Below are 13,649 nucleotides of genomic sequence, written 5' to 3'. Positions count from 1 at the left end.
CCTCTTGTGTCTGAAAGTAGTATTACATTGTATGATTTTTACTACTTTTTTAAATGTAGTAAATCTAAAACATTTTTAAAAAGTTTAGAAGAAGCAGGTCATGATGAGTGGCTGTGACATTTGATTTCTCCACCAGTGTTTATGAATCACAGGAGAAATAATTAACACATCTACAAAGACTACAGCAAGTTTATAGGTCACAGAGTGCTCTCTCTCCTCCTCCTCCTCCTCCTCCTCCTCCTCTCACTCAGTGTCTCTCTCCCTATCTGTCTTCCTGTGGCCTACAAATCCACAAAGAATGGACGGTTTCAGCAGAATGTCTTCTTCGGCTTGAGCTGTGATTGGACCAGAGGCAGGGGTGGATGTAAACGGGGGGCTGCAGTGGCACAGGGAGTCCCTCTATGACAGGGAGAGGAGAGTGAAGCAACACAGAAAAACAACATGTGTGAAGGTTGTATAGGGAGAAATGGCACCAAGAGGTGGGGTAGTGTTGGCATTACATGCTCTTATACACATCATTTTCATTTTCTGATTGAGGGTGCACTGAATTCAGCACGTGGGGAACTTTTACAAACTCTGCACACACACAGAAACACATGCATGCGCAATGATGTAAAGCTGCAGAGAAACCGGTCAATAATCAGCACACAGCAACATTACCATAACTTGCAATGCAGTTTTCAATGCAAAAACATAATCCAGAGAACAATTTTCAGTGCTCTACCTGTGTTGCCACATGGCCAGAGGAGCATGTGACAAGTCCAACATTTTATCAGTTCATTAGGAGTTAATAGTTAACCACAACTTTATCAGTGTCAGCCCAGGTCATTCACATTACAAATGTGTCTCCCCACAGAAAGAGCCGTGCTTGCAAACTTCTAACTTTGCGCAGCCTCTTCCCCCCCACTCTCATGCCTCAAATGTGGCCTTTTTCCCAGCCCGATCCTCACCCCTTCAGCTATTCCAGCCCCAGCCCACTGTGAAGTGAGTGAGTTCCTCCTCCCCCGCCCAATCAGCCATCACTCCTTCTCCTTTCACCGTCTGCTTCAGCCTTTGGTCCCTTTGTAACTTCATGGACAGCCCCAGTTCCAGCTTCAGCCTGCGAGAACTAGTTGTGGCTGCAAAGAGAAAACATTTTTCAGTACAGCTGCTGGTCATCTCCTGATACTCTAACTGGAATAGCTGGAATAACTCCAGTGAAATGAGATATGGTAGACATAGACCATGTAAATAGATTTCATACAACTGAACCACGGTACAAAACCACATGGCCTTACATGTAAGAACTCTGAAGAATAAAGAAGACTTATTACAAAAGGGGCAAAGTTCTAAAATAAAAAAACAGGCAATCATATCCCTTTCTGAAAACTCCCGATCACTCCAAGCCTTCTTGGTCTCTTCATTGCGTGTTGCACAAGTCATTGGGTCAGTCAACATGATGTAATGTGGGCATGGTGAGCAGAGCTCCCTGGGGTGTATTTCATTGCTCTTCTCAGAACAGACTCGTGGTTCAATGTGCTCTTGGAATTTGGGGGTCCCCTCCATTGTGGAGATCTGCCACCTGATGCAGCACCTCAGTGACACTCGACACATCAGAGCTATTTCTGCTCTTACACACTCGCAAACATGTGGAGAAACGCTCACTGAAAACACCATGTGCACCACACATGCACACTTTAACCCCTGTGCCTGGGGGAAGACGTTCAGAAGGTTCCTTTTGGTGCCTCTGCAAGTGAAACTACTACACCTTATAGTAAACACACCACTCCTCTCTAAACGCAGCCGGTACAAAAAAGTTTCAGTTGCCTGTGAGGACGAACTATTTTTTCCCCTTGGATGAATGACTGAGTGGTGCGCTTACAGTCGTCACCCGCCCACCAGTTTAAGGCACTGATTTTAGTAACCTTTTAACAATTTTTGGCTGCTCCGTGTGGTAACCTTTTACAAGCTAAAGGTCACAAACTCTTAACCTTTCTTGGTCATATTTCTCCTGTTTGTTTGAGAGCCTAGTTTTTAACAAGGTGCACAAGGCCTGGGAACAAGAGACAGCTAGCTTGGCTTTGTCTAAAGTTCATTAATTAAATGTTATATCTCATTTGTTTAATCTGTACAAAAAGCAAAGTGTAAAAAGAACAGTTGGTGGTTTTACAGATTATGTGCTTGTTTTGGTTGGATGCAGTGATTTCTTGGAGTGTTGCTGTTTTTACCATGAGTTTGACTCCAGGACGTCACCTCGCCCTTCCAAAAAATGTTTAACTACTACATCTTGCACAGATTAAACAGACAAGAGAGTAAATCTTCAGTGAACCTCAGAGGTGCTGGAGAGATTGATCAAGAACAGAGGCTAGATGTTTCCCCCTGTTTCCTGTCTTTCTACTTAACTAAGCTAACCGCCTCGTGGCTTCATATTTAAGAGATAGATTCAAACTATTCCTCTGGCCTGTGAAGTGAACTTTTCCCTTTCAGAGGAAATGATATTGTTCCAGCTCTTAGTTGAAGTTATATTATGTTTACACTCAGTGACATATCCAAACCCAAGATGCCATTTTATGGTTGCACCGTTCATGAAATGGAAGCATTCAAAAAGTCTCAGGTCTTTGCACTCAAGCCCCAAACCCTAAACTAAATTTACAAAAACCATGAATGTTCTTTCACAATTTGCACTTCTTTGTTAAAACAATTTTGTTGGACATAGTTGTGTCTCTGTCTGAAATTTTCGACCTATGCTCTTATTTGTTTCTTTGTTGAGCACTGACTAGTTTTTGCAAACTAAATTATCTTTTGCATAATTCTTTCAGTAACATAACTTTAGTTCTTCATGGCTTTCTCCTGCAGTTTGTTTGGATGCTGTTGGACTGGTTCAAACTAAATGGATCTGGGGAAGTAAATGTTGACTTGCTGGGAATAAAAACCATTAAAGTTAGTCAATTCAGGGAATGAAGGGAAATTAACAAATTCATGACACACATTTTTGATTAACACATTTTTTTGCTTGGGCTCGGGGGGATAGTATCAAGTATTTTCAACACAAAAGGCTCGTGTCCAAATTAAGTCACGAGTCATTGGTGTTAAAGTCCAAGCTGAGTTGCAAGTTTTTTTTTTATTTTGTCGAGTCAAAAGTCATCAAATTTGGGACATGAGTCAAACCATGTGACTCGAGTCCGCACATCTGAGCGATAATGCTAACAGGATGCATCGGTAGGGGAAAAAAAAGCAATATATAAGTACGTAAAATAAGTGAACTGTACAAAAACAAAGAACAACACAATAAGCAAACAGATTAAAAACACAAAGCTGTACCATAAGAAAGCATCAAAAGAAGCAGAGTGTAATAAAGACACAGACTGAATGGCTGACGTCACATTACCGACTGACGGAAGTTAAACTGCTGCACAGTTTAACCACAGCAACATTAGATCAGCAGAGTGATCTGTGCACACCTGATTCAAGCTGATGAAATCCTATGTTGAACTATAGATTAGAGGCATTTTTCTGAACTTTGACTCTGTTGATAAACACCTATCTGTAACATTCCCCCTGAAACTGGATAGACCCAGAGCAGACAGAGCTATACACCAGCACTCTACTGAAGGTCAATATCCCGTATCTCTGTGTGTTTCCGTGTGTGTGTGTGTGTGTGTGTGTGTGTGTGTGTGTGTGTGTGTGTGTTTTAATGTGTGTCTGTGTGCAGTGCATTGAAAAATAAGATCAGCAGAGGACTGAGCAGGAGGTGTTACTGGTTAACCTGTAGCGATCTAAATGCAGCAGTGGTTTTGAAATCCAGAGTTTTGGACAAGTTAAAAGGCAGATTCCCACAAAAGAGTGGCCAGAAATAATGAATATTATCAGTTTTATTAACTTTAAATAATTCAATTTTGTCAGTCTCCTAATTGAGTAGTTCGCACAGATTAACATACACAAACCACAAATCTTTCCTTCTGTTCTGAGGCCCACAGTAGGAGCTTCCGTCAGTCACCTCACATTGCACTGAGCCTCGAGTTGGGAGCATCGCCAGTCTTATATTTCAAGATCAACAAGAATTGGACAGAGGTGCATAATACTGTACAAGCTTATCTCTTCAGGCCTTTGAAGATGGTTCCACTGTGAGGACACTGCAAGTTTGTAAAGTCTCTACTTGCATCAGACATTTCAGGGTCACATGAAGAAGACAAACACCAGAATGATTTGAGTTGTTGTAATCAGGCTGTATGTATCTGCAGGCGGCGGCTTTGCTTCTCCAAAGTCTGGTCTTTTAAGCTAATCCTTTTATGTGTTACTCCACTGCAGCCCACAATTTACCAGAAAGCAGTTTGCAGCACAGCACAAATGGTTTAATATTCAATCTAAATGTTAACGTAATCATTAAACTGGCAGATGTCTCGCTCTACAGCAGATCACATGTCCCTGTCCTACCTGAGCTGACTGCTGCCCATGCCATCTCCATTGATCTGTCAGGCAGACTCTGTTGCAAAATGTCCAAACAGACATGTGGCAATTATACGTGAATTTGGCACCAAAATGAAATCCTCCCATGTTCATCCCGTAGTATAAAGCTGGCAAGGAGCGTCTCTCCTCACTCTCCGGGTCAAAAGCGGGGTTCGCTGTTACCAAGTGCTTGGTGCTGCAACTGAAACTGGGAAGATGATGTCAGCTGGCAAGAAGGTAAAACAACGTCGCTTGTGAGGATACTGCGTGTATACCACTTCTGTCACTCTGCAGAGAACAGAGATGTTGTTGATGCAGCATGCAAGTCTTTAACATCGTGCAATGTAATTACATACAGCAGGTCAAAGTTGTCCTGCTGGTCAATGGACTGTGCTGTTATGAGTGAGGTGTTTTCACTGCAGGTTTTATGTGTGTGTGTGTGTGTGTGCATGTTGTGTGTGAAACAGCCAGACTGAAGCGGTCAGTGCTGGAGAGTCTCAGACTAGAAAACCTCTTTACCTCTGTACCTTTGCACCCATTTGCACCAACTGCAACAAACACTGCAGGGGCATACATGCATGACATTACATGTCTTATACTGTCTTTAATTCACATACATTTTGTCTGTCCTTCCTCCCTGTTGTATTTATAGCAATATTGAGTGATGTACAAATTATCAGTAAGCTTATGAACTATTCAGTGTGGAGCTCCAGTGAACAGTGTGCGTGGGTCCCTTTGCTCCCACAGGGTATCCTTGAGCGTCTGAACGCTGGTGAGGTGGTGATTGGCGATGGCGGCTTCGTGTTTGCTCTGGAGAAGAGAGGCTATGTGAAGGCCGGGCCATGGACTCCTGAGGCTTCTGTCACACACCCTGAGGCTGGTAAGACAGCGCACACACACAAGCATTATATCCAAATACCACAGGGAGGGAAGATATGACAAATCTGTATGTTTCCATCAGTGCGTCAGCTGCACAGGGAGTTCCTGAGGGCAGGATCTAATGTCATGCAGACATTCACGTTCTACGCCAGCGATGACAAACTGGAGAACAGGGGTCAGAACTTGAAAATCACTGTGAGTACAGCCAGCTTCAGACCTCCACTTTCCTCCACACTGACTGTGGATTTATCAATAAACACGATGTGTCTGCCTCGTTCTTTCAGGGCGCAAAAATCAACGAGGCCGCCTGTGACCTGGCGAGGGAAGTAGCCAGTGAAGGAGACGCCATGGTAGCTGGTGGAGTGTCTCAGACTCCATCCTACCTGAGCTGCAAGAGCGAGACAGAAGTGAAGGCCATCTTCAAGAAACAGCTGGAGGTGTTCATGAAGAAGAACGTGGACTTCCTGATTGCTGAGGTAGATTCATGTCTAATTTCAAGTCATGTCAAAGCTGCTTCAATGTGATATATGATTACTGGAGCAAATGGGCACTCTGTGGTGACTGTATTGTTTCTGACATGCAGTACTTTGAGCACGTTGAGGAGGCGGAGTGGGCCGTGCAGGTGCTGAAGACCAGCGGAAAGCCTGTGGCTGCTTCCCTGTGCATCGGACCGGAGGGAGACATGCACGGCGTCTCTCCTGCAGAGTGTGCTGTCAGGCTGGTGAAGGCCGGTAGGTATTTAATCCACCCAGCACAATCTCACACTTTACTTTTTTTGTCTTTACGCTATCTGATGCAGTTAACCATTTCCTTCTGTTATCTCAGGTGCCCAGATTATTGGAGTCAACTGCCACTTTGACCCCATGACCTGCGTGAAGACTGTTAAGATGATGAAGGAGGGAGTGGAGAAGGCCAGGCTGAAGGCTCACTACATGGTGCAGCCCCTGGCATTCCACACCCCCGACTGCAACTGTCAGGGATTCATTGATCTGCCAGAGTTCCCCTTCGGTAATACATTTTTCTTGGACATCAAAGGTCTGGTGTGTAGGATTTAGTCGCATCTAGCACTGCAACCAACTGAAACTTCCCCCATGTGCCAAGTGTGTAGGAGAACTACGGTGGCCGATGTAGAAAATATGAATGGGCCTGTCTAGAGCAAGAGTTTGGCTTGTCTGTTCTGAGCTACTGTAGAAACAAAATGGTGGACTCTGTGAAAGAGAACCCGCTCCGTATGTTGATACAGACAGCTCATTGTAAGGTAGTGAGAACCCATAGGCAGCTTTTCTCAATTGTCTCCATTTTCCTTCCACAGCCCTGGAGCCCAGGATCCTGACCCGCTGGGACATGCACGCATATGCCAGAGCAGCTTACCAGGCCGGTATCCGCTTCATTGGTGGCTGCTGTGGGTTCGAGCCTTACCACATCAGGGCTATTGCAGAGGAGCTGGCCCCTGAGAGAGGGATAATGGCCGCTGCCTCAGAGAAACATGGAATGTGGGGCGCTGGTCTGGAGATGCACACCAAACCCTGGGTCAGAGCAAGGTATAGCATCCACCATATTCAGCACACTGACACGCACACAGTCATGTGAGTGATATTATTTTATGGATCTTTCTGCTGTGTGTAACCTGCATCTTCACCTCCTACAGGGCCCGTCGTGATTACTGGGAGCAGCTCTCTCCCGCATCCGGTCGTCCCAAGTGCCCGTCCATGTCCACGCCAGAGGGCTGGGGTGTGACCAAGGGCCACGCTGACCTGCTGCAGCACAAAGAGGCCACCACCAGCCAGGAAATGAAGCACGTGCTGGAGATGCAGAAGAAGGCCAAGTCCACTGCATAAGCAAGGAAACCGCGACACCTGTCCTTTCGGTCGGTCAACGAGAGAGGGACGAGGGGGAAGGAGTGAAGTCTTTCTGGGTCCAGTTTGGCGATAATAAGCACTTGTAACAGCGATGCTCCAGTTGTGGAGTATTACTTTGTAAACCCCAAACAATAAACCTGAGTTTGTCACTCAAATTTTATGACTATGTGTCGTCAGTGTTGAATGAGAGCGACAGGGCTGCTGCAACAAACCTTTTTAAAACTTAAAAAACAGCTCACACTTTTAACATATGCATTGATTCAGAGCTCAGTCCTTACAGGCATGTTCAAACTGGCTGCCCATTATCAAGTTGGACTTTACGAAATTCTTTATTCAGGGTCCAAAAAACAGAAAATCCACCCACTAGCAGGAGGACAGACAAACACACCAACAACCCCAATCAACCGGGACACTCACAATACTCTCATTCAGTAAAAGGGGGGAAGGGAACGAGTGGGCATGGCAGTTGTATGACTACTCTTGCCAATCAGAGCAGCTCCTTCTCAGACTCCTCCCCTGCTTCGGGGAGATTTATAGTGAACTTCTGCTCCGCTTCAATGTTGCTTCAACCTCTCAAAGTCCTGAGCAGTCAGGGGTCTACACAGCTGCAGGATTATGGCACCAGCAAAGAAGGTATGTGAGAACTCTTGTCCAGAGACGAGCCTGCAGAATGTCCATGTGGGGGATTCAAATGAGTCAAAATGTTAGTAATTATAATATGTTTAGTTTCTAATTGTGCAGACTCTTGAGCTCCAAATTTAAGAGAAGTGTTCAAGTTCTGAGATATTTGTGTGTGAGAATCATCTCAGTGCTCTGCAGGGGAATGGTGGAGGAGGGGAGGCAGGGGGACATTTTATGGTTGTGTTTTTGTGTTTATTCTGGGCAGAGGGATCTAGTCTTTCTAATGCATCTTCTGCACAACTGGCATATCAGGTCACATATCTGACTGCTGAACCTTTTTGAGCTGTTCATGGAGGCATAAGACCAGTAAGGCTACTATAAAGTGACTTGTAAAACATCCTGATGAAAACTCCTCTGGACCCCTCAGTGTCACTCTCAGCAAGTCCAGTATTTATGAGGGTTTTCAGAAAGACTGAGCTCTCAAATCTGACCCTAAGTGTCATTTAAGGTGAGGAGGATCTGGTGAGGGTTCATGACATGAGGGCACACCATGTGGAGCTTTTCACAGATTCAAATATGTGAATGAATGAGTGGATAAATAAATTAACACCTGCAAATATTTAGACAAAGCAGTGAATTCAAACTCATCACAGAGATTGCTATTTAGTCAACAGTTTACACTTTATGCCTGAATTTTGGTGTAAATGCATTTTGCAGACGCAGAATCAAATGTGAATCAAATAAACAGAACATAAGCGGAATTTTTTCAGATTTAAGTTATCGCAAAAAGTCAGATTTTTACTTTGACAGATCAAGCGTGTTGGAATCAAAAGGTTCAGGTCAGTCAGTCATTAGAAGCAGTGCAGCTGTTCTCAGACATGTGCGGCTGTCTTGATGACTCAGGCTCACTAAGAGAAGGGTGGCATGTGCACTGGACGAGGAAACCACTGTGGAGAAGAGGGGGAAATGTATAGATATTAGGGTTTACCTGAACACTTAGACAAAACGATTAGAGGTTACAGATATGGTAGTTTTTACAAGAAGGAGTATCTTATAACCTGAGTAAAGTGTTAATATCCAAACATGAAAATTCTCATTTGAGTAGCTGTGTTTTAATCTTTTACTCTTGTAATCAAAAATTATCGAAGCTCCTCAATTTAAGGTTTAAAATAACTTGCCTAGTAGTCATTCAGTCCACATCATTCTAAATATACACTGACCCACTATCACAGGGAATCTTGGAGCGTCTTGACGCCGGGGAGATCGTGATCGGCGATGGAGGTTTTGTGTTCGCCCTGGAGAAGAGAGGCTACGTGAAGGCCGGTCCCTGGACCCCTGAGGCCGCTGCAGAGCACCCTGAAGCAGGTGAGCTCACCCTATTTCACCAACCTTAATTCTCTGTTTCAACTTAAAATGGCTTATTCATTATTCTCTGTGAGTCTTCCATGCAAATGCCTTTCCTTAAGTGTTTGTCTAATCACGCAAATCTGTTTGTTGGTGATTTCAGTGCGACAGCTGCACAGGGAGTTCCTGAGGGCCGGAGCCAACGTCATGCAGACCTTCACCTTCTACGCCAGTGATGACAAACTGGAGAACAGGGGCAACAAGCTCAGCTTCACTGTGAGTTAAATCACATCAAACATCTCCCCACTTTTAGGAAGCTGTGAAGGCACTGCTCATCAGCAGTAGACCTATCTTTAAACCTGCAATCTAACTTTCCACTCACTATAGAAATGCTGATACTTGACTCCCACTTTTGTTTCACTGTAATTTGCCTTTCGTTCCACAGGGAGCTCAGATCAACGAGGCCGCCTGTGATCTGGCCCGTGAGGTCGCCAACGAGGGTGACGCTCTGGTTGCCGGAGGAGTGTCTCAGACTCCATCCTACCTGAGCTGCAAGAGTGAGACAGAAGTGAAGGCCATCTTCAAGAAACAGCTGGATGTTTTCGTCAAGAAAAATGTGGACTTCCTGATTGCTGAGGTACAGATTTTAAAAAACTAACATCGCTTAACCATAGAAAACGGAATTTTTGTAGCATTTTCTGTTGAAACATTGTCTGACTGTGAGCTGATGTGTCTGTCCTGCAGTACTTTGAGCACGTTGAGGAGGCCGTGTGGGCTGTGGAGGTGCTGAAGGAGACTGGGAAGCCTGTGGCTGCTTCTCTTTGTATCGGACCAGAGGGAGACATGCACGGCGTCTCTGCTGCAGAGTGTGCCGTCAGGCTGGTCAAAGCCGGTGGGTACAGCTTTCTTTGATAAACCCATGAGCATAACTTGTTACTGGAAACTGGAATCAAATCTAAGAGAAGCAGGACATGTGAGACTTAACTTTAAATGTCCATTATGTTACGTCTCCATTTGTAAATAATCACCTGAAATAAGAACTGTTGTGTTTCTTGTGAGCTTAGCACTAGCTGTTTACATACACAGTGGATCCTCTTCTACAGAGTCCACCATTTTGTTTCTACAATAGCCCAGAATGGACATATAAGACGCTGGGTCTAGATATTTTTGCATCCGCCACCATAGTTCTCCTACTTCTCACTGCTAAATGCCACTTAATCCTACACACTAGACATGGGATGTCAGTTAACCTTAACCACAGAATATTTTTGACCAGTTACACATGTTAGTTTATGGTTTAATTTTTACTTTCATTTTAAAATTAACTGGCTATCGTGAGCAAAATTAACAGAAACTGACACCCCTACACTCAGTCTTTTAAACTTGATGAACCCCTGTCCTCACATAACCTTTGTGGTGTGACTGCAGTGCTCTCCAAGTTGATAAGGGCAAAATTTCTAACCAGTAGATGATGATACCAGTAGTCTACTGGTATCATAAATGAATAAATGCATGCCAACACTGTTACCAGCTGTTATCAATGCCAAAATGTCGACCATTAAACGAAATCAGTGTCTTATAGATTCAACCTCTTCCTCTTGTGTTCATGCTATGCTTATCTGTAACAGTCAGCTCACACTGATGCATGTTGTCGTAGGTGCCCAGATTGTTGGAGTCAACTGCCACTTTGACCCAATGACCTGTGTGAACGCCGTCAAGTTGATGAAGGAGGGAGTGGAGAAGGCCGGGCTGAAGGCTCACTACATGGTGCAGCCCCTTGCATACCACACCCCCGACTGCAACTGCCAGGGATTCATCGATTTGCCAGAGTTCCCCTTCGGTAATAATATACTGCGCTAAATGTAAAATTTACCATTGCAGCAAGGTCAAGCATTTAACACAGGAATATACAACTGATTCTAAATCTTCTTTCAGGTCTGGAGCCCAGAATCCTGTCCCGCTGGGACATGCACAAGTACGCCAGAGAGGCCTACAATGCTGGCATCCACTTCATTGGTGGCTGCTGTGGCTTTGAGCCCTATCACATCAGGGCTGTTGCTGAGGAGCTGGCCCCCGAGAGAGGCTTCCTCCCAGTTGCATCAGAGAAACACGGCAACTGGGGTGCTGGTCTGGAGATGCACACCAAGCCTTGGGTCAGAGCCAGGTCAGAGGCAACTTTTAATCTGTCGCTGAATATTAAAAATATGCACCTAAACTCAGTCATGTGAAACATCAGCTCCTCAGCACCAGTGACTAACTGGTTTGACTTTGCCTTTTCTAGAGCCCGTCGTGACTACTGGGAGAACCTGAAGCCAGCCTCTGGTCGTCCTCTGTGCCCCTCCATGTCCACCCCCGATAGCTGGGGTGTTACCAAGGGCCACACTGACCTCATGCAGCAGAAAGAAGCCACCTCTCAGGACCAACTCAAGCAGCTGTTTGACAGGACAAAAAGCCACTGAATCCGTATGTGTCTTTCAGACAGCTGGCAGCAGACCTCAGTCGTACAGCCGTGCTGTGCAGCTACTGACGCTTCACAGTGGTGGGCGCTATCTGTATACAGTGCTGCAGCAAACGTAACGTCAGGGGCTGAATCTTGACTTGAGACTGTTGCTGTTCTGTGCAATCTGTTGATTGTGAGCCTGTCTTTTGTATGTAGCCACAGTGGCATCTTAAGGCAGGAGTCGGCCCGTGTTAAGATCGGGACCTTTTTGTTTTCCATGAGTCTGGACCAGTTTGTTAAAAAACACCTAATAAAATGTGAATTGGCCACTTGACTGTTGAGATGTGTTTTCTTGCTGTGAATCATCTGTATTAGACATTGGACAGAGCTATTCAACCTCTGTTTTATTTGTCGCAGATATGTTGATACTTTACATTTCAATTTTCAGTTTTGGTAAATGTGTCACTATATAGGCACAGAAACAACTTGGTTAGGGTGAGGAAAACATCATGTTTTGGCTTAAAATACACGGTTTTGTCCAACAAACATGGCTGGAAATGTCCCAATGCCTCGTTAAAAAGTTCCTGTTGTTGCTACAAAGACAGCTGGACATTTTCTGAAAACTGTATAGTTATACTGACGTTGGCTCACAGAACATCTGATGATGAGGTGCACATTTAAACAGGATCCAGAAAGTAAACTTTATTGTAGTCATGGTAGGTGAAATGTTCTAAGGTGATTGTCGGATGTTTGTGTTTTTTTTCTATAAAAAGGAATATTAAGCAATAATATTAGTAAGGTTACCATTTTTAACTCACATCATTAATGCATCCATTATGGCATTACTCTTAGTAACAACAGTTAAAACTCAGGAAACTTAAAACAATAAACACAAAACAATCTGTCAACTTTAAATAATACATACAGGATCAACAGAGTAAAACAACATAAAGGTGCAAAGTCCATATACCACTCACGTCAGTCCTCTCTTTATCCTGCCTGGTATGTTTAAAGATAAAGTCCCAGGTCTGAAGGGCGCTGTAATGTAATCTTGGGATGAGTGGTCTAGTCAGGAGTGACAGTCTGATGCAGGTGGGGTGGAGACTGGTGATTTACCAGTTCCAATCTCTCATTAAGAAATACAAGGTTTAGTCTCCCAAAACACGGCCTGCTTGGCAGGTAACTTGCCAAGGTCTCATGCCAGCCACCATCCCTGCCTCCATCTGATGGGAAACTCAGCTCATATACATGCAATCTAAACTACGTCACTTTAGAAATGTTGATATGATTCGTTTGAAACATAAAAATGTAACATATGTGGTTTGCAGACATCTCGTATAATGTCAGCTTTTTATTCTGGAACTATTCTGAACTATTATGCAGGGACATACACAACATAGACTTGAAAATGTCAAAATAGAGCAAAGCTTTAATGAAATAAAATCTATCATTTAACTAAGCCCATATTAGTGACAGAACATTAAACAGCATGCACAAATTAACACCAAGGTTTCTCTCTGCAGTCTGCACTATATATCATACAATGAACATGTCATAAATGTTTTGACATTATCTCATCTCACACATTAGGTCAGGGGCTGGGGATTAGCTTTATTGTTTATAAGTGTTGAATTACACATGAGTAAAAAAAAGACATTAAACATTATAAGGCTTTAGAGAACCGTGCAATAAATAATGGATCCGGTAGATGGCGATGTTGCGCCTGACCGCATTTACAAAGAGCCTTTTTAAAAAAGATGCTCCACCAGCTTGCAGTAGTGGTAACACGTTGGTTTAACGCCATCCTTCTGAATTTCAGACTATGAAGCCAATCTACAAGAATTACTCCACAGTAGTTTCTGTTCAAAGGTTTTATTCTTTTGAACCAAAGGGGCACTCCACTGATTTTACTCTTCAGGAAACACATTATTCAGCCTGTGAAAGCAGTCGAAATCATGGTGTTTTATGGCAGACACTGAGTCAGTAGCATACACCGTCATCTGGACTTCATTTACCTTCTGCATTTCTAATTAATAATTATCTATTGGGTGCAATAATTCAGCTGCTGGAATATTCTGTGT

At 44.0% G+C, this 13,649-nt stretch overlaps 2 protein-coding genes across 2 annotated transcripts; both read left to right on the top strand.

The window, feature by feature from the left end:
- Positions 1-4,503: 4,503 nt before the first annotated feature.
- On the top strand, positions 4,504-7,318 carry LOC125890449 (betaine--homocysteine S-methyltransferase 1-like). Its single transcript, XM_049579094.1, has 8 exons — positions 4,504-4,662; positions 5,173-5,305; positions 5,387-5,499; positions 5,589-5,780; positions 5,888-6,035; positions 6,130-6,312; positions 6,617-6,845; positions 6,953-7,318. Exons 1-8 carry the CDS (start codon positions 4,642-4,644, stop codon positions 7,140-7,142), a joined length of 1,209 nt encoding a protein of 402 aa, XP_049435051.1. The 5' UTR covers positions 4,504-4,641; the 3' UTR covers positions 7,143-7,318.
- A 337-nt stretch (positions 7,319-7,655) lies between these two features.
- Positions 7,656-11,897, top strand: LOC125890450 (betaine--homocysteine S-methyltransferase 1). The gene is made up of 8 exons (XM_049579095.1): positions 7,656-7,796; positions 9,017-9,149; positions 9,292-9,404; positions 9,574-9,765; positions 9,873-10,020; positions 10,786-10,968; positions 11,064-11,292; positions 11,410-11,897. The coding sequence occupies exons 1-8, from the start codon at positions 7,779-7,781 to the stop codon at positions 11,585-11,587; spliced, it is 1,194 nt and encodes a 397-aa protein (XP_049435052.1). The 5' UTR covers positions 7,656-7,778; the 3' UTR covers positions 11,588-11,897.
- The last annotated feature ends 1,752 nt before the right edge of the window (positions 11,898-13,649 follow it).

This window comes from Epinephelus fuscoguttatus, linkage group LG6, assembly GCF_011397635.1.
Source record: "Epinephelus fuscoguttatus linkage group LG6, E.fuscoguttatus.final_Chr_v1".
Classification (NCBI taxonomy): Eukaryota; Metazoa; Chordata; class Actinopteri; order Perciformes; family Serranidae; genus Epinephelus; species Epinephelus fuscoguttatus.
Note: the sequence above shows the minus strand (reverse complement) of the source record. Positions and strands in the feature narration are given on the sequence as shown.